The sequence below is a fragment of the Ceratotherium simum genome, chromosome 6 (genome assembly GCF_057802395.1).
Source record: "Ceratotherium simum simum isolate JZ-2026a chromosome 6, ASM5780239v1, whole genome shotgun sequence".
Taxonomy (NCBI): Eukaryota; Metazoa; Chordata; class Mammalia; order Perissodactyla; family Rhinocerotidae; genus Ceratotherium; species Ceratotherium simum.
Genome location: NC_141905.1, coordinates 26584805 through 26611262, shown reverse-complemented (window position 1 = coordinate 26611262; position 26458 = coordinate 26584805). Strand labels below are relative to the sequence as shown.

Genomic DNA, 26458 nt, shown 5'->3' with positions numbered 1-26458 from the left:
AGGGTCACTCAGTGTCACCACCGGAGGTACAGATGGAGGCAGGAGCTGAATGGAGGGAAAGGCTCGGGCTTTCTCTGCTGGCCCCGCTACTAACTTCCAGGACTTAGCCTCGGTTTCTCCATCTGCGTCAGGAGCGAGTAAAGAGATGGACAGCCCTTGGCAAAACGTAGGCCTTAGGACACAATCGGTGAATGAGGGAGTGAATGAATGTATGAACTTGTGGGGACCACTTCAGTATGACAGACAAGGGGACCTGTCGGAGCCTCGAGGGTGGCGGTGGGAGCTCCCCGGGTTGGGGAGGAGGCCCGTGACATCTGGGCCAACTCCTTTGGGATGGAGAAAGAGAGCAAGAGGAACACAACAGCAGAAGCTAGAGCAGGTGGAGAAGCGCAGAGGACATGGTTCGCAGCAAGAGAGAAGCGAGGACCTACAAGGAGGGGACTCCGGGACACCGCACTCGAAAGAAGGCCGTGCGAAGGTGCAGGCGCGGAGCCTCAGGACGACCACCCAGCCGGTGGCCTGCGCACCGGCCAGGGTTCCGGGTCTCTTTCCCGCTCCGCCGGGCCCCGCAGCGCCGCCTGGCGGACACGCGGCGCTCCGCTCAGGCTTCGGCGGCAGCTGGCCGACGAGCTGGGGATCCGCGGCAGTTCTGGAAAAAGCGGGAGTGAGCCCGGGGGAACGCCGCGGGGAGGGGCATTTGTTCCCTGAGCGGGGCTTGCACCTCGGCCTGGACCCGCAGCACGTGCTGGCACCCTCTCTTCACTAACCCCGCGCCCGGGATGACTCAGCTCCGTCCAACACGTCGGGGAACCCTTTCTCCCCCCAACTCCCGGCCGCCAGCTCCGGAATTTTGCTGCCTCTGAGTAGCTTCTCCGGGAAGGACGTCTCATTAAAATTTCAAGGCGTTTTGGTTTTCATTTTTGTTAATAAAATACAAAGAGTGGGCGTGAAGGCACGACCGTGCCCAGTTTGTCTCCCTGCAGGTCCCAGACCTGAAATTCCAGGGCTGGGGAATTTCTAGGTTCTTCCCCGCCCGAGGGTCCGGGTGGGCGAAGTGTGGTGGCCCGAGGACCCCTGTCCGAAGACATGAGGCAAAGGAGGACGAAGCATGTGGGTCGGAGTGGCCAGGGGTGTGTGGCTGGTGTGGTGAGAGGGTGAGCAGGAGCCTGGCTTTCGCGTCCCGAGCCGTGGGCACTGGAGTAGGTCGAGACTCGGGCCCCACCACCTCCTTGAACGTCCTCAACTCCCACTTGGTGGGTGTGTGGAGGTCTGTTCGAAAGCCTGGGGGTCAGGGTTCTCCGGGAGCCAGGCCCAGGCAGGCCCAGCCCAGCCTTTCTTAGCTGGACCAGAGTGGGAGCAGGGTTGCGGCGTCCCACACACCGCCGGCCAGGGTCCTCCTCGGGCGCCAGCCCTTGTTCTCAGAGTCGGGAGGGTCGGAGGCGCTGGAGGCTGCCCCTCTCTGGGGAGGCGGCGACGGAGCCTTAGTATCCACCAAGTCCTCAACAGGCGCAGGCCTGGGAGCTCCCCGCGGCAGCCTGGAGGTCGCTGGAGCTGCTTTGCGTGCAACCCGGGAAGAGGCCCGGCAGCCATGAGGCTGACGCTGGAAGGAGGGTGGAAAAACCTCAATCACAAACCCGCGAGCAAATGGTGGCGAGGGCCGCGCGGCTGACCGACCAAAGTCCCAGGCCCGAGGCCGAGGGCGGCTTCTGCAGGGCGGTTGAGCCTCCCCAGGCAGCAGGGGGAGCTTGGCGCAGAGGGAGGCCGGTAGCTGGGAAACCCAGAACAGCCTGAGCCCAGAGAGAGGGGAGTTCGGGGTGCGCGTTCAGCGCCGCGACTCCGTGGTCCGGGGACCCCAGGAAAGGCGTGCTCTGGGCCCAGAGCTCCAGCGGACCCGGGAGGGCGAGCGCCCAGGCCTAGAGTGTGAGTGTGTGTGTGAGCAGCAGGGGGAGTTGGGGGTGTGGGCCTTGGACGCCCCCATCCCCAAAAAAGAGTAGGGCTCTTCTCTGCGTGGTTCCATTGGCGTTTTAGGCAGCTCAGTCCCGCCGCTCAAGTTGGGGAGAAGAGACAGGCGCGCACGGCGGGGATCCGCGCCCAGACGGAGGGTCCCACCGCGCCTTTGCGGAGCGGAGCTCGCAGCCCAGAACGGCCCTCCGCACCTACCTGATCGCCCCAGGGAAGCCAAGAATGGGCGCCAGGACCCTCGCGGGGCCGTATTTGAAGGGGCTTCCGGGTCCCGTGCCCCGGCGCGCTTTCCTGCGGCGCAGACTGGGATAGAGCGCGGGCTGCAGAGAAATCGGGACGCGCCAAAGCAGCCGCGGCGCCGGCCTGCCACGGGTCCAGACTCCGGAGAGAGGAAGGAGCCCGCGGGGCGCCGGAGGGGGTCGGCTGGCGGCCACCTCTGGCTCTCGGCAGCCAGAAGAAGAAAAGGAGAGCTAACTCACTTTCCCCCGAGGGACAAGAGGGTTCGGCGCCCTCCCCCCACGCCTGAGAAACAGGTTCCCAAGCGCCCTCCGTCCCCTCGCTGCCCGCCCGGGACAGGAGATACTTGGAAAGTGGAGAGGGACAGCGGGCAGCGGCACCTCCCCGGGGCAGAGGCCGGGCGGGCTAGTCCCAGCCTGCGCCGCTCTCTGCACAAAACGAAACCTAAACTCCCAAAAATCTCAAGAGGGAAATTAAAAAAAAAATCTTCCTCTTTTTTTTTCTTCTTCTTTCACTTTTAACAAACCAGCTGCTGGGAGGAAAATTAAAAACGAAATGAGCAATAGCTAAGGACACTATCTTTCCAAATTGTGGAATCCCCTCTTTAAGAATATTTTCCCCAAGGCCAACCCCACGACTGGCCAGTCCTTCCGAAGCCTTTGCCTGTTCCTGAAAATCACAACAAAACAATCGGAAACGCGGCCACCGTCCTAGGAAGGAGTAGCCGTGAGGCCCAGGGAACCCACTGAGGCCGAAACTGTCATGCTTTTCTTTCTCTTTAACCAAAAAATAAAAAAGATAAGAAGAAGAAGTAAAACCTTTTAATACATCAAATATACGGAATTTTAATCTTTAAAGCGATACATTGTCTATTATTTTAGTACACGACGTAAACCTTACTTGTCCCCTTCTCAGCGGGTGGACTTAAAAATTAAAAATAGTTGTGTTCCTTTTAAAGAACAAAATAAGGCAAATGAGGTTTTGGAATAGAATTTTCCTTTTTTTTGTTTTCTTCCAGAATACATACAAAAAAATACCCATTCTCTTTCGATGGTATACACCTTAAAAATAATTGCAATTTGAAATCAGAGCTGACAAATTGTGACTTGCTTTTTCATTTTTTGTAACAAACATGCATGTAAATTTGTGTTTCAATCAGACATTAAATAAGAACGTACAATACAATCATAGCAATTTTAAAGTAACATTAAAGAGAAGACCTCTAGTTCTGTGGCCGTTTTGTATTTATTTATAATCTACAAGGGACGGGAGGGTTTGTTTTCCACATTTTTACCCTCAAGTTTTAATTTTTTCCCCCTCCTCTTTTTTTAACCTACGGAGCTCAAACTAAATAATGCACTTTTGAACCACGGGTCCGCTTGGAGCTAACATAAATAAATACCAGTGTCCACCGATGCAGTCCTCAGATGAACACTTTCTCAATTATTTTTTCCTTCTTTTTCTATAAAAAGTCAAATGATATTTTTTCAACTTTTATAAAGTTTGGGTGGGGAGGTGAGAGGTGGGGGAAAGGGAAGTTTCCCACCGGGTCTCGGTCGCTGTTTCGGGTAGATAGATACGGTATATATTTTTTTCCTTTCCTGGCCCGGGTCATCCCCAAGCGCGGGTGACAGTAGCCTCTGCCCTGTTCCCGCCCCTCCCCTCCCCCCAGCTCCTTTCTCTCCCTCGCTAGCCCTCCCGACAGCCCTCACTGATACCCCAGTGCCGAGGCCGTGGTCAGTCTCTGTCCGTAGAGGGCGTAGGGGGAGTAGTAGGGTCCGGTGGCGGCGGGCACGGGCACGGGAGCGCCGGGCGTAGGGAGCGGGCTCTTAGAGTAGGGGTGGTAGCGGCTGCTGAGTCCCAGCGCGTGGTGGGGGCTACGCAGCGCCAGCGTCCCGGGGCTGCCCGGAGCGCCGGACGTGGGGATGTGCATGTGGCAAGCCATGGCGGCCGCTGCGGCGCTGGCTAGAGACGACGAGCTGGGGTAGCCCGACAGCAGTTTGTCTGTCCCGGGGAAGGCCGTATGGGTCCGCAAGTGGCTCAGCAGCTCTTCGGACGTGGCGAAGCGCTTGTCACACGGCCCGTTGGCCGACACCCAGTTGCAGATGTGGGGGAGCGGGTCGTTAGGAAGCATGAAGCCGTAGGGGTAGAGGGGGTGGCCGGCCAGGGAGGGCGGTGTGGCGCCGGCAGCGGCGGCAGCCGTTAGCGATGAGTGCACGCCGTGCAGCGGGTGCGTGGGGTACACCAGCGGGTATCCGGACTTGAGCGCCGCGGCCGCAGCGGCCGGATCGTGCGCGCACGATGCGCTGGCTGCCGCCGCCCCTGCCAGGTGGCTGGCGCAGTGGTAGCTCAGGCAGTACGGGTCCCGGCACAAACTGGCTGTCATCACGGACGGCGGCGACGCCCCGGCCAAGGGGCTCGAGCCGGCCGGCTTACTGCAGCCTAGAGAGCCCGCCGCGGCCGCCGCCAGCTGCGCCCCAACCAGACTGCCGGGCTTGGTGGGGTCGAGCGCCACACCGTGTGGCAGGAACTGGGGCGGGTAGCCGGCGTAGGCCCCAGCCAGGCTGCCTGGGTAGGTCATGCCCGCGGGAGGCAGAGGGAACACTGTCTGGCCCGGCTTGTAGGGCGATACAGGTGCCACCAGCCCAGAGCCCAGCACCGAGGAGGAGGTGGGCGCGCTGGGGCCCGAGCCGGAGCTGGAGCCCGATGATCCGCCGCAGTCCGAGCCTAGAGCCTTGCCCCCGGGGCCCCCATCTGGGTGCTGGTTCACGTCCACATTAATCCCGCCGCCGCAGCTAATCCGGCCGTGCGCCAATCCCGTGGGTCCACCTTCGGCCGAGGCACCCCCGGAGCCCTTGCTGCTGCCACCGCCGCCGCCAGCGTCGGGGTCCTTCTTGTCGTCCTTGCCCTCTGGGCCGCCCCCGGCCGAAGGCAGCATGCCTCCAGGCGAGCAGGCCGAGGCGCTGGAGCTTGGGCTGCCTGTCCTGGGCGTGAATGGCTGACAGGTGGCGCTCGGTACCCGGAATCCGGACTTCTCCGCCGAAACCCCCCCTCCGCCGCCCCCGCCGCCCCCGCCGCCGCCGCCTCCCGGCTCCTTCTTATCCGAGCCGGGTTTAGAGTACGGCTTGAAACTCGACTTGTCTTCCACGCCGATGTCGCTCAGCTTGAGGGGGCCCGACTTTGCGTCCTTGTCGCCCCCAGCACCGCCGCCGGCACCGCCCCCGCCGCCCCCATTGGAGGCGACCGAGGAGAGTTTGGAGGAGGGCGAGGGGTCGGGCTTCCCGATCTGCGAGCATGTTTGCGCCAACAGCGCCAGCGGGCTCTTCTTGGCATCAAGCTGCGGGGTCAGATGGGGGCGGGGGGCACAAAGAGAAAAAACGGGAAACCCTTTAGAATCCTGGCTTCTAGGGTTCAAATGCCTCTCCGCAGCAGCCCGCGAAGATCTTTCCAGCGCCGAGGCGCAATTCTAGGCGGCTCCCCCACGACACACACATTCTCGCCCCTGAGAAGGCGGCAGCCCCCTCCCCGCCGCCCAAATCAGGATCTTTCCTGCCTTCTCTAAGCGCTAACTGGTTTTTTTAAAAACTCACAGAATGTTTTGGTTTCTGACTCCTAGCCCCAGAACTGTACCCCCCCCCAACACACATCCCTAATTCTTCAGAGTAAGGGCTCGAGCAGTTGGTGCCTGAGGCTGTGTACAAATACCAGCTTCTGGGGAAGCGGAGGACTGCGACTTTGGAACCGTATTTCGGACTCCTGTCCGTCTTCCGGGCCGAAAGTGCGGGGGCCTGGGTCGGGGCAGGGGCTTTAGTACCAAAGGGAGATAAGTTTTGGCTGCCTTGCCCCTTAGCATTCACACCGCATTCTACCTCCTCCCCTTTCCGCTCTAGTTTTAAGGTGCGGGAGCACTATCCTCGCCCCCTATCCCGGAGCTGAATCCCTCCGAGCCCCCCACTCCCACCCCCAATCCCAAGAGAAAGAAATCTCGTGGAGCGACAGCCAGTGTGGTGGTCCTAGCGCGATACGGGGAGAGGGTCCTTACCTCAATGGGGCTGACGGGAGTGGACGGTAAGGGCTGCAGGTACTCGGGGTGCAAAATATGGCCAGTCCGTGCCGTCAGCATCTTCAGCACCTTGATGGGCAGGCGGTTAGCCTGGCGGAGAGGGTCAGAGGGGGGCACGGCGTGCACAAAAGGCTTGGTGCTGCCGGCCGGGGACGAGCCTGGGCCGGGGCCGGAGCTATTTCCAGAGAGCGCGCTGGTCCAGGCAGGGTCCGCACTACTGCCGCCGCCGCCGCCGCCGCCGCTGTGCTTACTGCTTCTTAGGGCAGAAAGCGAGGGCGCTGTGCTCATGACCCACCCGCGCGCATGGGAGCAGCGGGGGGAGGGCTCCGGGAGGCGCGGGGCGGGCTCGGGGCTGCGCGCTCGCCCGGGGAGCAGGAGCAGCAGCAGGAGGAGGAGCTGGCGCGGCGGCCAGGGGCGCCCAGCGCGCCTTCTTGGCGCCTGGAGCCAGAAGCGAATAATCCTGGGTGGCCCGCAGCGGAGCCGCGGCCGAGCGGGAGGAGCCGGCCCGACTGCAGGAGTGCCGGGTGGCTCGCGGTGTCCTCCTCGGACTGTGCCCCTGCGCTGCGCACTCGCGGCCCGGCGCTGGCGCTGCGCTCTGCGATGTGAGCCGCTGCCTGTCCAGCCGGGGCTCTGGCGAGGAAACTCACTTCAAAAGCAGCTGCACCGAGGGGGAGATTAAAGCCTTTGCCGCCTTCCAATCAAATGGGAGCCCGAGGTGATTGGAGGGTCAAGGGGATGTGACGCGTCCCGCGCCGCCGCCGCCGCCGCCGCCAGGACTCTCAGCGCTGGTTTTAATGGGCAGCTCCCTCTTCACCGCCCCCCCTGCATGTCCCCTCCCTCGATTTAGCTCCTAGGACGAGCTGGACATTTATTCTATGTTTGCTATCTGCCGCCGCCCTCTTTTTTCCTCCTCGTCGTCGTTCCTTTTCTCAGGTCGAAAATAAACTGAAACCTTTTGCAGGAGGGAGCATGTGAGGAACAGATTGAGGGGGTGTTCAGAAGGAGCACCGGCGGGAGTCTGGACAACAGCCGGACTGTCAACTCTAGGTGCGAACAGCAGGCCCCCACACCAAATACTCTCTCCTCGGTAATTGAAATCTCTCCCGGCATGGCCCCAAGGGTAAGGAAAGGTGGGTAGCGTGTGTTGGAGGAAGTCTGCCCGCCCGCTTTGATTTCTCGAGATTGGGCGGTGGAGAAACCAGAAGCTAGGTGGGCTGCGGAGGCGGTGGCGGCTCATCTCCTAGCTGTGCGTCGCACTCCCCGCCCTTCCCCGCCACGTGATGCCCGGGGACGCGCAGATTGGGGCAAGAGCGGGGGTCACATGTTTCCTCTGTTTCACACTCAACCCCCCTCCCATTTTTACTCTCCCCTGCCACCCTCTCTCTTCCTCTCCCCCTGCCCCCCCCACTAGTTCTTTGGGCATCTCCACTCCTCCATCAATTGTCAATGTTCCTCGACCGCAATCAATCAGTTATTTGTCAGCTCTTGTCAATCCGCCCGTGATTTATGTCAGCTTTTGTTGCTGATTACAAGGCGGGTGCGACTTGAAGGGAAAAAGAGGGAGAGAGACAGAGAGGAAGGAAGAGACCGAGGGGGAACTGGAGGAGGGGGAAAGAGGAGCAGCCTCCTGGGATTGGGGGTGGGGGGTGCTTCAAGAAAAAGAATGGAAGAAGGGAAAGAGGCGCTCAGTGCCAGGAAAATGAATAGTAAGAGTAAAGTGCGCAGGTGCGCCCAGGGCGGTGAGATGGGTGCGCAGGCCTGGGGTGTGCGCCTCGCCCCTTTCGGTGTCGGAGAGAGAGATACACCCTTCCACCTCAGGGCACTTCAGTCCGTTGGGGCCGCGGAGTTCCGCGCGGCTCCCAGTACCCGAGGCGGGCAGCGGCGACGTCTTATATGGGATATTACCCCCTCTCCGCCGTAGTCCCTCGGGGGCGTGTAGCGTGCGGATGTGAGGCTGCCAGCCTGCCGCGGACCCCACCATCCGTAGTGCCCCCTCCCCAAACTTGGAGACTTCTAAGAGCCAGCCTCACCTTGAGTCCTAGAGGTCAATGGTGGGGTTACCTCTGGCCCCCGCCTCAATTTTTTGACTCCCCTCCCCCATCGTGGCTAGTGCTGAGAGGCTGCGAAGAACAGGCCTGATCGTGGGTGTATGGGGGGGATAAGTCTCAGGCTTACTCAGGCTCACCTCCCCAGTCCTCCCCTACCCCGCGCCATCCCTCCAAGCTTGGTAGCCAGGGTTACTCCAGGCTGCTCGCTTGAATTAATGGGAACGCCGATCTGGGACAGACCTGCGCTTGGGAGAGCAGAGAGAAGGAGCCAGAGAGGGAGGGGGCGGCTGCCTGTGGGAACACCGGCTCTTCCAGGGAAGCGGAGCGGGACTGCCGCGTTCCCCTCGATTTGCACTGTCACTCGCGCTGTTTGGGAGGAAGAAGGGAGGCGCTGTGCGTGTCTCCATGTACCCGGATCTGGGTGTACAAGTGTGTGTGTATGCTTGTGCCGCTGTGTGAGTTGCCAGGGTTTTGGTAGCGTCCGGAGCGAGTTCGGGGGTCACCTCCAGAAACTCAAAGAAACTGGAAGGGGGCGAGAGGAGGACACATTCCTTTCCTCGGAAGGACTTGGAAGACTTTGAATCTCCCCTCCCCCACTTTTCCGCCACGGCTCTTCTTTTGTTGTCAAATCCTTTTGATAAATGGTGGGGCAGGGAGCGCAGGGAGCCAGGAGCCAGTCTGTACCCGCACGGGGGGCGGGGACCCGGCCTGGAGACCCGGTTTCGAGCGGCGCTCACCCGAAGCTGAGCCGGGTACGCGCGGGAGTCGGGTCTGGAACCTGCCCTCGGCGTGCTCGCCCTCTCCTCTCTCACCACCCCATTCCCCTCTCCCCCATTTTTGTCTCTGTCTCTCACTCCGCACAGGTACCGAGAACTTTCTGGGGTGAGTTTTAGAATTATCTTGTAGGCATTTTTTTTTCCTGCATTTTAATCTTATCCCTTGATTCTTTAGGTTGGTAAACTTCATGAGATGGTAACTTGACTAAAGATAATTTGGAGAAGAGGAGAGTGAGGCGGTGTGTATTTTGGGCTGCGGTTTGTTGGTGTGTGTATGTGTGCGCGTGTGTAGGTGCAAGAACACACCTGCGTTCAAGGGGGTTTGGAGTGTCTGCCTGTGCGACAACTGAGGGAGGTGAGTCCGTGAGACGGTGGCGAGGCCACAGGAGAGGTTGTGAAGGTTGTCTGAATAGTCTTTGGGGAGCGAGTCCCAGGTGCCCGTTTCTGAGGGCAGGAACAGTCCTAAACTGCCTCTGTAGGGCAGCCTGTCTGTGAGGCCACTCGTATCCTGCGGGTGTGTTAGTGTCTGTCTGTGTCATTGAGTGCTCGGCTGTCGAGGTGTCGGCCCGGATCAACTGTAGAGCCCTTAGCTCTGCGAGCCCAGCCGTGGGCCGCCTGTCGCCGTGGCCTCCTCGCGAGGCCCAGACACTGAATGCTGGGGGCGGCGGCTAGAGCGGGAGGTGACCGCAGCTCGCCTCCCCCGTTCCCCCTCCCCACCTTCTCCGGACTCAGTTCTTTCCCTTTCTTGGAATTCTAGCCATTTTCTTTTTACGCCGGGCTGTTTAGAGGCAGCAGCTTCAGCACCCAAAGCCTGGGGGAACCAGAGAGTGGCCCCCGCGACCCCCGGAATGGGCGTGCAGCGGTGTGGCCGCACACGCTCGGGGGCCTACACCGTGCTGCGCGCGCGGATCGTGGTCCGCGTGCATTCGCTCTTCGCAAAATCCATCTCCGAAGGTCGGAGCGCAGGGGGGCGCCTAGGGGCCTGCGCGCCTCGGGCTTTCGGGAGGTGCCAGCCTCCGAGCCTGCGCACCTCGCCAGGGAGGCCAAATCTCCGAGGGCTGCGCAGGCGGTGGGGGTGGGGGAGTTATTAATTACGCCGCGCTAGGCCTAAAGCCTCCAACCCCCAGCGGCGGTTGTCGTGGATGTCCTGCGGGTTTTATTTGCACACAATGGAAATGATTTGTTTTCTCTAAAAAAGAAGTAGTCACGGCAGATATTTGAGGAGGGGGTGGGAGGAGAAGGAAGGGGAGAGAGCTGAGGAAAAAAGTTTGAAAATGCCTTGAACTATTCACTGTCGAGATGGCTAATCAGTATTGAGGCCGGAGGGCAGGCGGGCCGCCTTTCACCGCCGCTTCCCTTTCATCTCGGGCTCGGCGGAGGCGCTCAATTAAAAGCCTATCAGTTTGTAAGTAAATCAACGCCTATCAGAGTTGTCACATCAAACAAAACGATTATTATTGCAGCCCGCCTCCCCTATTAATCTCCCTCGAAGATAATCCGCCTGACAGGTCAGGCCCGGCGAGCTGGAAAGCCTGGCCCAGAGCGCCCAAACAGTCCCGGACTGGCGTGTGCCCCTGGGGGCCTCCCCACCCCGGTCCCGCCCCGCCTTGTGGTCCCCTGGGAGGGGGTAGAGAAAGAGTGCAAGGAGGCTGCTGGACCCAGGCCCGCCCCTCCGGACTGGGAGCAGGGCCCAGATTCGTGGGGCTGGTGTAGGACTGTCCCGGGCGGCCCTCGCCTCTTCTCGGGGCCGCGGAGGCACACGGCTTGCTGGAGCCACTGCCTGGACTGGTCACGGGGCCTTGCCACGGCCTGCAGTCTTCTCGGCTCGCCTCCCCGGCTCTCTTTTTTTCCTCCTCTCTTCTTTCTTTTTTTTGTTTCCTCTCCCGCTGCTTTCTTGGTTCCCTAATAATTTTCTTTTTCTCCCCTGTCCCCTTTCCCTACTTGCCAAGAAATATTTCCTATTCTCTCTCCCTTCTCTTGGTATACCGTATATACCACTTCGGCCCAGTCACACTCTTTGAAGCAGAGCATTCTCAGAGCCCGGGTTATTTCTCTGAGGCAGGGCTGTCTCAGTAATGTGCAATTCCGAGGAACTCATGACAAAGTCTTTCCTAATTTCTCCCCAAGCAGGGGCTCTCAGAAACTCTGTGCCTGTTTAAGGGTTGGGTGCGTTTGGAGGGGTGAGAAAAGAAGAGAGACCAAGGCAATGAGACTTGTGGACTGTTGCAAGCGCCATATTCTGAAATTAGTATTTGGTCTTGGAATTTCACAGCTGCAACGTCGCCGACCTCGCTGATGGCATTGCCTGGGCTTTGCAAATATGCGGAGGACACCCACGGGGCATCTGGGCCTCAGCACTGAGTATGTGAGGGGATGCCTAACATTTCATTACTAAATACACCCAGACAACTGCTTCTGTGGCCTCAGATGGGCCTTCCGCGGGCCGGGTGGGGCCTGGACTTCGCACGGGGGCGAAATCGTGGGCTTCTTCGCGGTGGCCTCCGGCTTCGCGCTTTGGGACACCTCGGAATCAAGCGCGACCCACCTTTTTCCGCGCTCCTGCTTCAAATCAATAGGCCCAAATGGCCACTGCCTGAGCCCGGTGGAGCCAGGATTGAGGGGTGGTTGAAGTGTCTGAGGGGGAAGGGCTGCTCGCTGGACCCCAGGCCCTGCTACCCTAAATGCCAGGTTCAGCGCCCCGCGAACTTTCCCTCTCCGAGCGTATCCGGGAGAACCCCCAAGGCGCGGCAGTCTTGGCCGTCCGGGACGAGCCTCGCCTCTCGTAGCAGTCACGCCCGGGTCCGAGGCCGCGGATATCGAACAGAGCCCACCTCAGCGTGCTCGGCGCCCGGAGCTGCAGGACTCGCGGCCCCCACCCCGGGTTCCCGAAAGCCACCCTATTTGTACGCACTTTCCACAGCCGACCTGGTAGGGATATTTATCTCCATACCCAGAAATACTGTATCGATGCAGTGGCTCAGTTATCTGCGCGCCTGCGTTTTTCAAATGTATTTATTTCACCTCTGCCATGCCGCATGTGTTTAAAGAGGTGCACTTTTAAAACTGCACCCCTCAACAATGCGGAACTCACTCTGGCTGTAGGAAATATTTGCTGGGTGATTATTTGGACATGAGTGCTATCTCGAGCCCAGACTACACCCAAGCAGGGGCTGTAAAAAGGCACTTGCTCTAGAATTTTTCCAACTTAACTATGTGCACACACCGAGAATTTAATAATATTTTATATCCCTCTATAGATCTAAATATTCAGATGTTGTTACATGCCCTTGAAACCGGAAGCGATCTTCCATTCACACTGGACGTGGAGCTGTGTGTATAATATCTCCCTGCACTTAATACATGAATCTTGATCTAATAAATTCAACCTTGTCATTTTTAGAATCGACAGGATTTCTCTGGCTGGAGTTTGCGCTGCCTGTATCCGAATAAATCCAGCTCGCAGGCATCCGGCAGGAAACGGCTCCGGGTTTGCGTATACGCAGACGCATCGGCCCAGCGCGGGACACGAGGTGGCTCCTCGTGATCGTGCGACGGCGCGTCCGTCCTCTGAGGGAAGTTGTACTATCAGCGCCCACAGGTCGATCGGCCCTCGCTGCCGGGCAGTGTCCGGCAGCTCCCACCTCTGGCGGTGCTTCGGCAACCCGCTGGGCCAAGTCCGCCCGCGGCGAAAACCGAAAGCAAATTCCGCGGCAGATGGAGCCCGAACTTTTTTCGACGCAAGTTTGCAGCAGCGAGTCGGTGGCGGCTTTGGGAGGACAGCGCGCTAGTGTGTGCGCGCGCCAGGTGGGGCGGTGGGCGGAGAGGGCACCGGGCAGCCGAGCTTAGCCCGAGGCGAAACACTAGGGAAGGAGCCTCCCCTTTCTTATTTCTCGCTAACTCCTCGGCCCCTGTCCGTAAAAGTAGTTTGCAAGGTGCCTCGGACGCCCACGATGTGTTTGTGGGGATCGCACCTGAGAGGGGTAGGCTTTGTAAAAGTTGTAGAAAGAGCTTTGCCCAGAAGCGTCCGCCCAGCAGGGCTCAAGAAAGCTGGGGACCAGCTCGCCTTCCCTGGGGCAGAAAGCCAGAAATTGGCCGGAGGAGCCCCTGCCTAGTCCTCTCCCCTCACCTCGAACCCGCGCGTAAATAACCTCTCGCCGCCTGCGCTGCAAACTTCCCGGCGTGGCGCCGTGGTAGCCGGGCGAGGACAGGACGCAGAGCGGGCCAGCAAGGCCGCTCCTCGGCGCTCTCAGCCCCAGCCCTGAGTGAGGTTTGCGCGGAGGGGAGAGGACGAGTGGGGTTCCCGCTCCCACTTGGCTGCCCAAACCATCACCGCCGACCTCCCAACTCCCGGAGCGGGCTCTTCCCCCCGGGAGCGGCGGTCTTGGGGGGCTGACAAGGGCGCAAAGTGCGCGCGCGAAGCGGAGAGCGCGCGGGCGGGGGCGGCCGCCGGTCTCTCCGCGGGGCCTGTCGCCGGGCCGGCCGCGGCGGGTGAGTGATGAGGGCAGAGAAGGGCGCCCATAAATCGCGAGTGTCAGGGCGAAAAACTCTCTTTATTGTCTGTGTGATGGATGGGCCCGGGGACGAGACACCAAATACTTCGTATCGCCTTTAAATGGGAACACATTTTCCGCGGCCATAATTCATGTTTTTTAAATAGAAAGTTTGAAATGTTGCCTATATTTCACCGGCCCTGACATATTTATGAATCGCTCCCTGCATGCAAATATCATTATTTAAAGCGCCGGGGAGAGCTCGGGGGAGGGGAGGAGGCGCGGCCCCCGGGGCGCGGGGATCGTGAACCGGGGAAATGCGGCTGGAGGGGGGTCATCTCCCTGAAGTGCGGACGACGAGGCGCGGGGGAAAGCCGTATCCGGAAGCTGAGCTCACCGGGGGCTTTCCTCCCGCCGCCGGACCCCGCACAGCAGCTCCGGGAAGTTTGCGCGGTTTTGGGCCGAGGACAGGCCCCCGCCCCCTGCTGGGAGACCAGGGGGCATTTTGCGTCCCTCTCCGAGGGTCTGATCCGAGCCTAAGCCACGTTTTCCAAGAAGGAAGTAAAAAAATAAAAATAAGAATTTAACAAACGCAAATAATAACAATCCAACATGTTTCGTGTTCTTTGCCATTGCATCGATTTTATTGATTTTCATTTCTGCAAACCTCAGACTGCGCGCGCCCAGGCGGGGCGACTGTCAGACCCCAGTCACCGCGGGGAATGGGTGGGGGATAACCCTCCGGTGCCGCGGCCCCGACCCGCCCCCACCCAGCCAGCTCACCACCTCCCAGGCACAACGGAGCCTGCGCAAGACACGGGGACACAAATGATCCGGCCCCCAAGCTCTGGGGGGCTTCAGTCCTGCCCCCTCTGCCTCCCCAGCGCACTGCAGCGCTCTTGGGGTCTGCGTCCGCCCACCCCTAGCCCCACTGTTAATACAATCGATTTAAGACAAAACCAGACACGTGCCGTCAGTCTCTCCCGTGCCCGTCCAGCCTGGGAGGCACCCACACCTGCGCCCTCACTAGCCAAGTCTTTACCTGTGCGGTCCCCCGCGGCGCCTGCAGCCGCGCCAGTGACAGAGGAATGGAAGGGAGGGGAGAGGGAGGGACAGAGAGCACCGCCCAAGACAGCCAGAAACGCAGAGCCAGGGCCTCCTCTTCGGACCTGGCGTTGGGGCCCTGGCTGAACTCGCTTTAGGAGGCGTTTTGCGCCGGGGAGAGCCGGGCGGGGGAAGGGCCCGGGGAGGAGAACCAGCCTCCGGAGGGAGGGGCGGGCCGGGCGGCACTTCCGCTGGGGGCGGGCCGCGGATTGCGGCGCCGGCACCGCCCCTCCGCCGCGCCGGCCCGCCCCCAGCTCTCCAGGCTCCGCCCTCGCCGGCTGGGCCGCGGGATCTCAGGCCTCGGCCGAGGTCTGGCGCGCTAACCCTGTGTTGAGGGTGGGTAGTGGGCTGTTCCTTTTTCCCTACCTGGGTGTTCTGTTTTAGGGCTTTTAAATCACAAGAACACAATCACATACACATTAGCAACCTTGTCCCAAACTCGCACGTAAGACTTGGTCGAACTTTGGTCTTTTGGTAGTCCTGAGGCCTTTCTGGCCCAGTGGATCTCAAACACTCTCTGGGATCCGACCAGTCGTCCGCTCAGACAGTCGGGAATACATATCCGTGGCCACAGGGTCCCACCTGTCTCTCAGGAAGAACAAAAACAAAAGCTAACACTTTTTGAGCCTTCGCTTTGTGCCAGATACTGAGAACTGTGTACGAATGATGTCCTCACAGCAACTCTCTGAAGTAAGTACCATGAGTGCCCTGTTATATAGATGAAGAAATTGAGGCAGGAGAGAAGAAATCGGCTTTGCCTCACACCCGTCCCATCCATATCCGTATCCCTTCTTTTCTTCAGATCCTCAGCATCCCAACCCATCCCTCTGGGAGAATCTTGTGGGGCTTTTACTTACCTTACGGAGAGTGTCCACTGGCCTCTTAACCACATCCACCTGCAGCTGAGGCCTCGCTGAGCAGAGCGGGAAGGGGACCCGCACAGAGGAGGAAAAAGGTATAAGTGGGGTGGGCTCAACTCAGCCTCTGGGCAGCCCCCACCCTGATGGGGAACCTGGACCAGTGAGCATCCCCCATTGTTTCCCTGTAGTCCCTGCCAAAGCCAGAGTGAGCTTTTTAAAAAAGCAAATCAGTGTATGTTTCTCTTCTGCTTAAAAGCTTCTGGGTTCTTATTGTTCTTAGGATCAAGCTGAGCCCATGGCTGGCAGGTCTCTGAGGCTTGATTTGCCTCAGCTCACCTTTTTCTGCCTTTGTCTCCTGCTCCTCACCCTGGGCTCCTGCCATCCATGGCTGCCTTTGGGTTATGCAAATGTGCCATGCTACTTCCCACCTCAGGACCTTACTAATGCTTTTCCTTCTGTCTGCAATGACCTTCTGTCCTTCTCTTCACCTGGCTCTGTGCTGCTCTTCCTTCAGGTCTCAGCTTACACACCAGTTCCCTGCACCCTCCCACTGGCTACTGGGTTAGGGCTCCTGTAACCCTCTCTCTTACCACATTGGGGATTTCCTGTTGAAGAGTCTGTTCCCTTCACTGGATGGTAACTCCCCAGGAGGCAGGGACTGGGGCTATTTCTTCAAGAAATGAAGAGTGTTTATATGTATCATCCACTGTGCTAGATGAATGAATGATAACCATTGCAGTTCACTGCACTTTGGAGGGGCCACCAGTAAGTATTCTCTATGGTCTCACATCCTAAGATGTTTTCAATTTAGTAAGGGAGATAACACTAATCTCATGAACAAGTAATGATTATTTTGAGTCTCTATATTCTAAATATCAAATAAATGAATGCTCGAGGAGGTTAGAGAAGAGACATAGCTATGGTTTTCCAGCCATTTATTCAGATTTTCAAAGTGCAGAAGGTTCTGGTTAACACAGTTTAATGGAAAAACATGCCCCCCATGACCACTCCTCTCACCATTCGGGCATGTATGTCCCAAGGCTCTACCCTGGACCCCCTCTCCTCTTCCTCAGTTCACGTATTATTGCTATCATAGTTCAGTTCTTTATTAGCTTCTGACTGAGCTGCTGCTACAAGAACCTTCAAATTGTTTTGTACATCCTCAGCCTCTCTTGCCTCTAATCCATTATGCATACTCTTGCCAGGTTAATTTTCCTTTCTTTTCTTTTTTTATTCATGTTTGGTTAATTTTCTTGATCACATCATTCCCTTGCCTAAAAACTTCACTGGCTCCCCATTGTTCATATGTAACACATAACTCTTCATAATCTAGTTCTAACCTACTTTTCAAAGCATTGATTAAGTTGCATTCCAAAATTATAAAAGAAACATACGTTCACGTCAACCAGCAAAGTGCTGGACACTCAAAGATACATAAAGAAAAACATTATGATCTCGCCCATCTCCTCTCCTTTTCTCACCCAGTCTCCTGAGATATCCAGTGTTAACAGCCTGCAGAATAACTTCTCTCCCTTTCTCCATGCTCACATAAACTACACTTATATATAAGGGGCTATTGTGTTATTGCTTGTTTATACAAAAATGATTATATTAGAGTTCTCTGCAACTTGCTCATTTGTTGATAACAAATGGGTCTATAGATATAGAGCTAATTTATTCATTTTTTTAGCTGCATAGAATGGATATACCTCACTTCCTCACCCATTCCCCTGTTGATGGTCGTATAGGTTATTATCAGTTTTTTTTTCACTAATGAAATCTCTTGTGTCTATATCCTTGTAATCAGTGATTTTATTTCTGTAGGATAGATGACCAAATGAGCAGCTGCCTACACCCCAGCCAAATCTAATTTCTTTGTTCTTTCCACATGTCCTGTGTTTTTCCACTCCTCTGTCACCTCTTCCTGGAAGGCCCTTGTCCCTCATGCTTGTGTGTCCAACTTCCAATCCTGCAATGCCCAAATCTGATACCAGAATTTAGATATGCTGTCCAATATCTACCTCCCTCCTTCCTCAGCTTAACGTTGTAACAATGTGCCAGGCCCAGGCAGTGGTTCTCGACTGGTGTAAGCCAGTCATGACAATCCTGTTTTTGTTTTTCCCAATCATCCTTGCAGCTAGGGATGGCCATGTGACCCAGTTTTGGCAAATGAGGCACAAGTAGAAGTAAGGGGGTGGCAAAGCAGGAGGGGGGTCATGGGGAAACACTCTTGTTTTCCTGATCAAAAGAGATGATGTAGATGTTTTGACCTTTCCCTTTCCCCTTTCTCCTTTCTTCCTTCCATGACCTTGGATATAATATCTAGAGCTGTAGCAGCCATCTTGTGACCATGAGGAAATGTCCAAGAGAACAGCAGAGAGAGACTTAATCCAGACGTCACTGGGACACTGAGCCATCTCCAGCAATCACCCACCTTCAAAACTTTTGTTATATTAGAAAAATAAAATCCCTGTTTGTTTAAGTCAACAAAATCAGGGATTTTTTTATTTGTAGTCAAACATATCCTTTACCTGTCCCCTTTCGCAAATCTTATTCCCATTGGTGTTACCACCGTTGAAATACCACCACAGTGGTCTGAAGAAGTTTTAGAAACCTGCTAGAGACTTGCCTTCAAACATTCTTGAGGTATGGCTTTGGTATTTTAGCATAGCCCAAAGTCACTCAGAGTTAAGTCTGGTCATACCTTTAACGCTCAGTGTTGCTATAAACTATTATATAGTGGACATGTAGTGTTTTTTACCTTTGTCTGCCTAGCATCTGAATCCCCTTCCTGTTTGTTATAATTGCAAGGCCTGCTTCCAACTACAGAAGCTGAAGGGGCCGCATCCTCCTTTTCCCTGCCCCTGAGAGCTGAGGCTCCACCAATGGGATCTTTGACTCTCAAGAGGTGAGCAGAGGATTGGGGGAGGTTGGAAACCCTTCTCAGCAGCAGCAGAAACTCTGAGAGCCCAGCAGCAGCATTTAGCCCAATGCAGTGGCATTGACTGTCTAGGGAGGCAGAGGGAGAGGTTGCTGCCATGGTTGCTGCCATGTCCAGTGTGATAATGGCAGCCACTCAGGCCGTGGCCTAACCAGACTGTTGCAGTAGCATGACCAGCTACATCTTCTATTTTCCAGCTGCTTTCAACTCCTGTCCATTCCCCAAGTCTGGGTCTCTGGTCTTCTTACTGATTTTCTGAGCCTGATAGCCTTCTGACAGATTCCTTTTCTGCTTAAATTAGCCAGAGCCAGTTTCTGTCACTCACAACGAAGAAGATCAATTGATTTACCATAGCCTGGCTCTTTGGGTGGCTTCTAAACAGATCTTCTGGTGATTACTTCTTAGTGGTGCCCCTGGGCTCCTATGATGGGTACTGGTGGGGACCCCAGCACTAAGCAACTTGACTGAATACCTCCAACCCAGCCAGGCAATGATTTCAACAACAAGAAAAAACTGAAAAAATTCCATAAAGAGAATCAGTCATACCAGAATTGAGTGAGAAAACATAATGTTCAGATGATTTTATTGAACACCTAATGTGTCTTGGACACTGTTCTAGGTAGCTTCACAACATTATCTTATTTACCTTTTACCAAAGCCCATTGAGAAAAGAATTATCCCCATTGGTTCAAGAAAGTACAGAATTTCTACCCTTTACTTCAAGTCTTCTCTTCCCACAAGCCTCAATGGCACTCAGTATGTCTGATTAAGGTTTCTAAGGCATCAAAGTACATTGTCAAGGTCAACCACCTTAGGTGAAAATCAACTCTGATTCTTCTCAGCAAAGTTTAAGAGCTTAAGTGCCTGGTACTTTGGAGTGCTCAAAAAAATGTACGTGGAATGCAATCAATGGCATGGGAACACCTCTGGGCTACGCTTCCTTGGGAACATGGTGGCCTGAAGCATTTGAGGTCTTGTGTACGAGTGCAGGGTAGAATCAAGGAAGGGGTAGAAGATTTTCCTTCCACACTGCACTGCACTCTCCCCAACTCCTGACCTTGCCCAAGATGCTTCATGTCTCTAGGCCCAGTGTTTATTCTTTCCTCTTTCTTTTTCTATTGCTATCTCTGCTGCTTTTCCTTCCCCTTCCCCTTTTCCAAAGCATTAATTAAGGGCCTGAATGATGTCACCCTACTTTTATTCCCTTCAGAGTCTACCATGTACATCAATGATGTTCAATAAATATTGGTTTTATGAATACAGTTTCAAAGATTTTTCTTTCTCAATCCTCATCTTTGCTACTGAACCTTCTGACCTCTCAGCAACTCTCTACCACATGGTTCTTTTGCCACATTCTCACATTCACCAAGTTTCACTTGAAGAGCCAAAGGCCTTGCCGTGTCCTCAATCTCCCTGCCCTGCTTCAGAAGAAAAGGGAGACTTTTCACCACCCACCAGCCCCTTCAGCAGGGATGAGGGGGTGTGGGGGTGAGAAGTGGCAACGTGGTCTGAGGAGCCGGCTGATGTGGGCAGGGTGGGTGTGCCAGGCTTGGGGAGTGGGGACGTTGGGGGGAGTCTGGTGAGGATCAGTTCTGTCAGAGCATCAGCAGCATCTTCAGCCTCCTTCCTCTTTAACGATAATTAGCCCCCAGCTTGTGTAGACTGACTCTCCCTTTGACAGGGGAGCTCCACAAGCACTTGTGGAGTAGATGAAGGAGGTACTTCATGCAGAACCCAAGTGTGAAAAGAGTTAGTAAACATGCCAAAATGAGGCCAGGGGTCATGGGAACCAAATGTAGATTAGCCCAAAATGTCACAAAGATAAAAAGCAGGGAACAAGGGCTTTTTAGGAAGGATGGTGGTCCACCTACCACTGGTGCTTCTGCCCCAGCTTCAGTCCTTCTCACCTCCATCTAAAAGCCTCCTGAGGTGTGTCTTCCCAGCCCCACTTCCCAAACATGCTTTGATTGGACCCTGCATTGCCCAAACCTTCATGGGCCACCCATTTTCCACCAGCCTTAGCTCCCCTCCTTCAATCTTCTTAGCATCAAAGCCACTGTCCCTGCAGATTAGCCATCCAGCCAGAGTGGGATCTTCCCCCTTGCACCAACACACCCTCCTCAGCCCTGTCTTTGCTTCTGAGGCTGCCTCTTCTTCCATCCAGCTCCAATTGCTTGGTTTCAAAAACAGTACTGCCACATTTCCTAGATCTGTGACTTGGGGCAAGGTTCTTAACATCTCTGAGGTTTCAATTTCCTCCTGTGCAAAGTGGATGTAATAATCGTACCTCCCTCATAGGGCAGTGGGTAAATTAAATGAGATGACACATGTGCCTGGCACATAGAAGTGCTCAAAGTGGTTGTTGTTATTCTATTATCCTCCTGTGTTCTTTCTTACCTCTGAATCCCTGGAGTACTGTTTGTGCCACTCATCTGGCATTTAATTATCTACTAATTGATGATATATTTTATTAGCTACTTAAATTCACATGGTTTAACTTTGTGTTTGTGTGTGTGTATATGTGAAACTTCCCAGTTAGATGTTAAGCAACTCTAGGCCTGAATCAGATGCCTTCTTCATATTCCCAGCACAGACTCATACAGGGCTAGGTAAAAAATAGGTATGAATGAACACTCATTAGAATGAGTAACAAAATATCCAATGCCTGTATAGTCCTTTCACAACCACAATTTCCCTTAATCCCCATAACAGTCCTATAAGGCAGGTACTATCATTCCCATTTTACAGATTAGGAAACTGAGGTTCACAGAGAGTAAGTCACTTGCCCAAGTTCCAAAGGTGAGGGCTCTTTCCTGCCTCACAATGGCCTCCTTCAGCTTTCAGAAATTCTGGCAGTGCCTCCCTCTTGTGCTCTGATGCCCAAACACACCTTCTCTGCTAGCCCAGTTCAGCATCCCTGCCAGCTCTAACATTCTTTCCATGTGCCCATGGGGAGAGATGTTGGAGATATATGATTAAATGAAAAAAGCTGGTTATGAAAGAGCAGAGAGGGAGACGCACAGTTAATACATGTCGCCTGGAAAGCAGGCTGCAAGGGTGTTGATGTGCCCAACCACTGGTCATCTCAGGGGGCAGAATGTGGGCGATTTTAACTTTATTCTTGCTCACCTGTCGTTTCTACTGCAAACATTTATTACCTTTATAAGTGGAGAGAAAACAACACAAGTTTTGTTTGTTTGCTCGTCTAATGGAGACGAAGATGGAGTAGTCTCCAGATGCCTCCAGAAACTCTCTTGGCTTCCTTGCCCCTCAGTTCCCTTTTACTAAACAATGCTCCCAATCAAGGCAACCTCTTTCGTCCCCTTCCTTCCTCTCAGCTCTGAGCCAGGTGGGCAGAGGCCCATCCCTAGCACTTATTAGTCACAGGTTTGAAATGCAGGGGAGGGTTGGGGAGGGAGAAGTGATTGGTGTGGGGTGGGAATTTCGGGATTCTTTTATCCCCTGCATCTCAAAGGCTGACAGGCTCTTGAGGGGTGGAAATGACTGGTAATTAGTGAACCTTCTCTGCTGCACACTCTAAAGACACACTTCACAGTCTCCGTGACCTCTGCAGCCCGGTGAGGCTTTGTTATGTAGATACTCTTAATTGGGTGAGTCACTTACTGCAAACAGCTTTGAGAGAGAGAGAGAGAGAGAGAGAGAGAGAGAGCACTGTGGGTTGTTTCAGGGAGGCTTCCTACCAGGGGTTCTAACTCAGGAATTGCAGGGGCTGGCAGCAGTGGCCTCTAAGTAACTGCCCCCCGCAGCCCTAGGAGTGGTCTCCACAACCTGGAGTCAAACATGGTGAGCTTTTAGGGAGAGAGTTAAGCTATGGCCTTCGTCCTCCTCCTCCCTCTCTCCCCCTTCCCTTCCCAGTTTATAGATTACCTGTTCTGGGCAAGGCTGGGAATATTTTGAGATATAAACTGGGTTCCCTGCATTCAAGGAGCTGACTACCTAGTTGGGAAGTTAGGGACAGATATAAATGTACATAACACCATCCAACAGCAGGCATCAATGCCAGGCACCCGGGAGAGGCTTTACAGTGATGTTTCAGACCCTGAAGCAGTCACTGAGGGCTGGAGCATTGGAGAAAGCTTGTCAACAAAGCCGAGCAGCACTTGGAAGGGGCTATGGGGAGAGAGATTCCCAGGACGAGGAGACTTTATGAACAAAGGCATCTCCAGGTCAGTTACACCTAAATCACCGTCCCCAGCACTCTGAACTTGGTTCAGATGCCAGATGCACAGAGAGCAGTGGGAGAATGACTCACCAGGCCCTCAAATGTGCTGCATTCACATGCTGCTGTTGGTCCTAGGGTGTCCCATGTATTGCTTCCCCCAGAGGAGGGCGCAATGTATCAAGTCCCTCCCCATCCAATCAGGTATTTTGGTGAACGGCACCATCTTGGCTCCTCCGTCCTCAGCTCCCAAACAGACATCAAGTCCTGGCAGTTGGGCTGCAATCTCTTTGTAGTCTCTCCCTTCAGGGCCTCACCACTCTTCATGGGGGGTCGAGTGCACTTTCAGAGCCTATGAGGACATTTTCCTGACCGTGCTCTCTCCTCCTAATCCATCCTCCCCACAGCTGTCAGACCTATTGCTCTAAAACACAAATGTAACCACTTTACTCCATTGTGCTCAAAGTGAGGCCTACTTAGCTTTTTTCGATCTGGCCCCCGCCTACCTCTTTTGCTCTCTCGCTATCTTCGAGGTCACCAATGACCTCTATGTTGTTAAATCCAATGGTGAATTATCTGTCCTCAATTTACTTGACCTTAGGTAGCACTGGACAAGTTGATCACTCCTTCTTTCTTTTATTCCTTAACATTTCATTTACAAAAATTTTCAAACTTATGAAAAAAATTTAAAGAATAGGATAATGAATGCCCAATTCCCTTCACCTAGACTCATCAGCTGTTAACGTGTTACCACACCAGCACGCTATTTCTCTCTCTCTCACACACACACACACATTTTATTTTTCTGAACCATTTGAAAGCTGTAGGCATCTGGATGTTTACCCCTCATTTCTTCAGCTTGCATCTCCTAAGGAAAAGAACCACAATACAATTATTGCACCTAAGAAGAGTAATGTTAATTTAATATCATCAGTAATATCAAGTGGTTCAAATTTAAACATTCCAAGTTGTCCCTAAAATGTCTATTTAGCTGTTTTTTCCCCAGTTCCAGTTCAAAAAAGGATCATGGATTGCACTTGGTTGTCATGTCTCTTTGGTCCATTTTTATCTAGAACATTCCACCCTGCTGTTTTTTTTTTTCCATGATATTGACATTTTGAACAGTCTAGCCCAGTTGTCTTGATGAATGTTCCATTTTCTGGATTTGTCTGTTTCCTCGTGAGTAGTTTCTGCTTAAACATTTTTGCAAGAATACCATGTAGGAGGAGGTATGTACTTCCCATTGCATCCCATCAGAGGCCCATATTGTCAGGTTGTCTCACCCTTGGAGACGCTAAGTTTGAGCTCTTGGGTAGGGTTGTGACCACCAGATCTCTCCACGGTAAAGGTATGTTTTCCCCTTTATAATTTATAGGTAATCTGTGTGATGATACTTTGAGACCATGTGAATTTCCTGTTCACCCAATGCTTTCAACATCCCCGGATGATCCTGGGCTGAATCCGTCATTACGTTGCAACTCCATCTTTTTGATGACTGTATTCTTGGCTTCCAGGGTCTGACTTGCTTTTGATTCTTCCTTACCTCTCCAGCTGCTCATTCTCAGTCTCTCTGTGGTTCCTCCCCTTCTCCTTGACCTCTGTTAGTGCTCTAGGGCCCAATCTTCAGATCTTTTTCATCCTGTCTCATGGCTTTAAATGCCATCTAAAAGCTGAGGACTCCCAAATTTCTAACTCTAGTCCAGATCTGTTTCCTTAACTCTCATGTATCCAACTTCCTCCTTGACATTTTCACTTGTGTGTTTCAAAGCCATCTCAAACTTCTCAGGTCCAAAAGTAATCCCCTGATCCCCCCATCCCCTGTTTGCTCATCCATTTCAGTATGACAACTCCATCCTTCCAGTTGCTCAGGCCCCAAATCTTGGAATTGCCCTTGACTTTTATGTTTCTCACACTCTCCATGTCAAATCCATCAGAAAACTCTGTTGATGCCATCTTCAAGATATATCCAGGTGTTCGCTGTTCACTGTCTCCAGGATTCCTGCGATAGCCTGCTATTTGGTCTCCTTGCTTCTGCCCTTCCCTGTCCATGGTCTCTTCTCAACACAGCAGCCAGAACAATTCTTACAAAATGTGGGTCCTCTGCTCAAGGCTCCCCATCTCACTTGGAATACAAGCCAAAGTCCTAACCTTAGTCTATTAGGCCCTAGATGATCTGCCCCTCTCCCTGCCCCACATCCTGCCCCATGATTTTATTTGCCATTACTATCCCCCTTGCTCACTCCACTCCAGCCACTCGGATATCCTTGCTGTGTCCCAAACCTGCCAGGCAACCTCCTGCATCAGGACCTTTGCACTTGCTGTTCTGGCTGCCTGGAACATTTTTCCCCTAGATGTCCACATGGCTCTCCCTTACTTCCTACAGGTCTTGGCTTTAAATATCACTTTCTTAGTGGGGCCTTCACTGATCAGCCTATCTACCACTGGAACTTCTTATCCCCATTCTCTGCTATATTATTCTCCACAGCACTTATCACCACCTGACATACTCTGTACTTAGTTGTTTATTATCTATCCCCCTACTGAAAGGAAGCTCCACAAGAGTAGAAACTTTGATTTCTTTACTGCTCTGTCCCCATATTAGTGTCTAGCATACAGCAGGCACTCAATAAATATTCTTTGAATAAATGAATTTTCCGTACCTCAGCATAAGCTGTAAACCCTCTTGGTTCTAAGTAAGTACCGACAGTCTAAAAATGTCTGCATTCTCTACCAGCCTCTGGTAGCTATTGCAGTAGATATGAGACCAGGGTGTACCTCAGACTGGGGTTCGGGGTTCAGGGTTCAGATCGTAGCCATGAGATGAAACCCATGAATCCAGTATTGGCACATGTCTTGTGTGTCCGTGCACTTACTTGTATGTTTGTGTACTTTTGTGTGTCTGTGAGAGTCTGTGCCAGTATGGCCATGTATCAAAGTTAGTTATCCTTCTGTGTTTTCTTCTCCAGGAAAACCACAGATGCTTTATAGGGCTGTAGAACTTCTGTGTGCCCGTGAACACCTCTGCTTCAAGCTGCGGCATCGTGAGGCCTCAGCCCCATGTGCTTGGGAGCTGAGGAGCAAGCCAAAGCCTGGTGCCGCTGTACCTGGGATACTCGTCTTTCTGGCCAGGGTGACAGTCTGTCCTTGGAAGCACTTGGGTTCAAGTTCACCACTCAAGCATAAGCAAAGCGACAACATGAGACTAAGGGAACACTCATAGCTTTTGCATTTGCTGTTCCCTCTGTCTGGAAAACCCTTCTCCCAAGTCTTCTCATGGCTGGCTCCATCTTATTATTCAGACTTCAGCTCACATGTTGCTCCCCTTAGAGAAGCCTTCTCAGAACACTCCACAGCTGTCTGAGGCTGTGTAGTCTATGCATCACAAAGGATTGTAAATGGGGCTGAAGTCCGGCCCCTGCTCTCTTCATCAAGGATTTCACAGGAGAAAGGGTCTGAAGGGCTAGCAGAGACCTTGGACATTGTATCTAAATTAGCATCCCTCCCCCCACCGCTCACTCTCTCACATCATCTGCTTTTGTCTTCATAGCATGTATCAGTGCTATCTGAAATTATGTATTTCACATACTCGAAATTATATTATATATCTACTTGTTTCCTGTGTCCTCCCACCAGAATGTAAGCCTCATGGGCGTGAGGACTGTATCTGTCTTGTTCCTTATTGTCTCCCCAGGGCCTGACACATAGTAGGTTCTCAGTGAGTATTTACTAATGAGGGCATGCTCTCTCCTTGTTTTGGGGAGATGTACATACTTGTATTTCTGTTTTAGTAATAAATA

At 53.9% G+C, this 26458-nt stretch overlaps 1 protein-coding gene and 3 pseudogenes across 1 annotated transcript; 3 read left to right on the top strand and 1 right to left on the bottom strand.

Annotated features, from left to right (window-relative positions):
• Positions 1–398: 398 nt before the first annotated feature.
• Positions 399–2720, top strand: LOC147916812 (uncharacterized; annotated as a pseudogene).
• Positions 2721–3005: 285 nt separating this feature from the next.
• ZNF503 (zinc finger protein 503) lies at positions 3006–7010 on the bottom strand. The gene is made up of 2 exons (XM_004426926.3): positions 6242–7010; positions 3006–5536 (listed from the first exon to the last, which is right to left on the bottom strand). The coding sequence occupies exons 1-2, from the start codon at positions 6548–6550 to the stop codon at positions 3908–3910; spliced, it is 1938 nt and encodes a 645-aa protein (XP_004426983.1). The 5' UTR covers positions 6551–7010; the 3' UTR covers positions 3006–3907.
• A 2924-nt stretch (positions 7011–9934) lies between these two features.
• Positions 9935–13390, top strand: LOC147916811 (uncharacterized; annotated as a pseudogene).
• A 908-nt stretch (positions 13391–14298) lies between these two features.
• Positions 14299–15064, top strand: LOC147916810 (uncharacterized; annotated as a pseudogene).
• Positions 15065–26458: the final 11394 nt, after the last annotated feature.

Excerpts from the sequence above, each read along its gene's own strand:
- ZNF503 (XM_004426926.3), bottom strand. The coding sequence starts at position 6,550 with ATGAGCACAGCGCCCTCGCTTTCTGCCCTAAGAAGCAGTAAGCACAGC. Across the intron at positions 5,537-6,241 it reads CTCCCGTCAGCCCCATTGAG|CTTGATGCCAAGAAGAGCCC; the intron begins GTAAGGACCCTC and ends CTGACCCCGCAG.